Source organism: Helianthus annuus, chromosome 9 (assembly GCF_002127325.2).
Source record: "Helianthus annuus cultivar XRQ/B chromosome 9, HanXRQr2.0-SUNRISE, whole genome shotgun sequence".
In the NCBI taxonomy this organism is placed as follows: Eukaryota; Viridiplantae; Streptophyta; class Magnoliopsida; order Asterales; family Asteraceae; genus Helianthus; species Helianthus annuus.
The window spans coordinates 88,555,220-88,556,663 of NC_035441.2; the positions used below are offsets into that span (position 1 = coordinate 88,555,220).

The 1,444-nt window shown below is 38.9% G+C and overlaps 1 protein-coding gene across 1 annotated transcript; it reads right to left on the minus strand.

Moving 5' to 3' along the window:
- LOC110878234 lies at positions 1–1,444 on the minus strand. Its single transcript, XM_022126502.2, has 2 exons — positions 1,310–1,444; positions 1–1,207 (listed from the first exon to the last, which is right to left on the minus strand). Exons 1-2 carry the CDS (start codon positions 1,358–1,360, stop codon positions 407–409), a joined length of 852 nt encoding a protein of 283 aa, XP_021982194.2. The 5' UTR covers positions 1,361–1,444; the 3' UTR covers positions 1–406.

Sequence of the window (1,444 nt, forward strand, 5' to 3'; positions counted from 1 at the left end):
GACAATGAAAATAATAATGATAAATTGATTAAACACATCAACAACATAATAAAAGCATACAATGTGGATAAGATGTTTCAGATGACTTGAGCTCTGATTACATACCTCAAATATTGTCAAGAATATCAATTCCAATCTGACCTACAGTTGGATGTAGCCTAATGGAATAAGGAAAGCCCTCAATCAAACATAGAGGCTCCAAGGGTTTGATTGTGCCCTCTCTCTTTCTTTTTTGCTAATAATAGTTAAAAACTTGAGGTCTAAGGGAGAAAAAGGAATTAATGTACACTTAACCTAAAGGGAAAATTCAAGATCATCATGACCATCCCTTTCATCCTAATAAACTTTTCAAAGCCTGAAGAAAAGGATGGAAATTAGTTAACATATTTTGTGGCTAGATTATGGATCAAAACACTAACTTCTGGTCAATGATGATTGGTGAACAACCTTTTGGTTTTTGGTGAAGGTGGTAGGGTTTATAATCATCTTCACTACATTGCTCAAAACTCCTTTTTCTAGTGATCAACCCTCCACCACAGTTGTTGTTACCACCACTAATGATTGTGCTAACACAAGAGTCTTGGTGGAGGAGCATCCGAGGCACGGTGGTGGAGGTGGGGGTGGGGGTGTTGGTAGTGGGAGTTGATGGGATGGTCACTGGTGGGATCTCAATTGAGTTAAGTTGAGGTGGTGGATGTTGCCACTGAGGAAGTGGGCCGGCTAGAAGTAGGGTTTGGAGTAAGGGTCCAGCTTCCACTACTGCCTGCAAAAACTTACCATTCTCTGGCAACCCTTTTGTTAGTACTACTTTGTCAGTTAGTTCTGGTTTTGGTTGTTGGTCAGTTGGTGGCAATGGAACCTTAATTTCCATTCTTGGAGTTCCAACATAGTTGTCATCAGAACCAGAAGATGAATCTACCCCTAAAAGATGATCATCTTCTATGTAGCCAGTGGGGGTGGTAATAGCAAAAGAAGTAGGACAAGATTCAAGTTCTTGAATCTTTTGTTGCAGAATCATGTTTTCCAAAACTAGTTCTTGATACTTCAACTGGGCTTCATCTCTCTCCTTAACAGTCTTTGTTAAAAGGCATTTGAAATGCAAAACTTCATCTCCTTTTCTTGAAATCTCTTCATGGGCACAAGCAATGGCTGATTCCAACTCCAATGTGTACAGTAAAGTGTGTTTCAACTCTTCAATTCCTTGGCCCTGAGAAAAAAAAACAAAAACATAACCAAAAAGAATCAAAATGTGTTGATATTGTTTGAGGAATAAAACCATAATGATGAATATTTAAGAAGTGGTGATTACCTCTTCATGGTAGTAAGAATCCCAGTTGAAAGGGCTACATTCATCATCCATGTTCTTAAGAGCAGAAAGAAGAAGGACAGTATATGTGTGTGTTTGGAAGAGGAGTGAAGGGCAGGGTTTTATGTAGAGGATGTG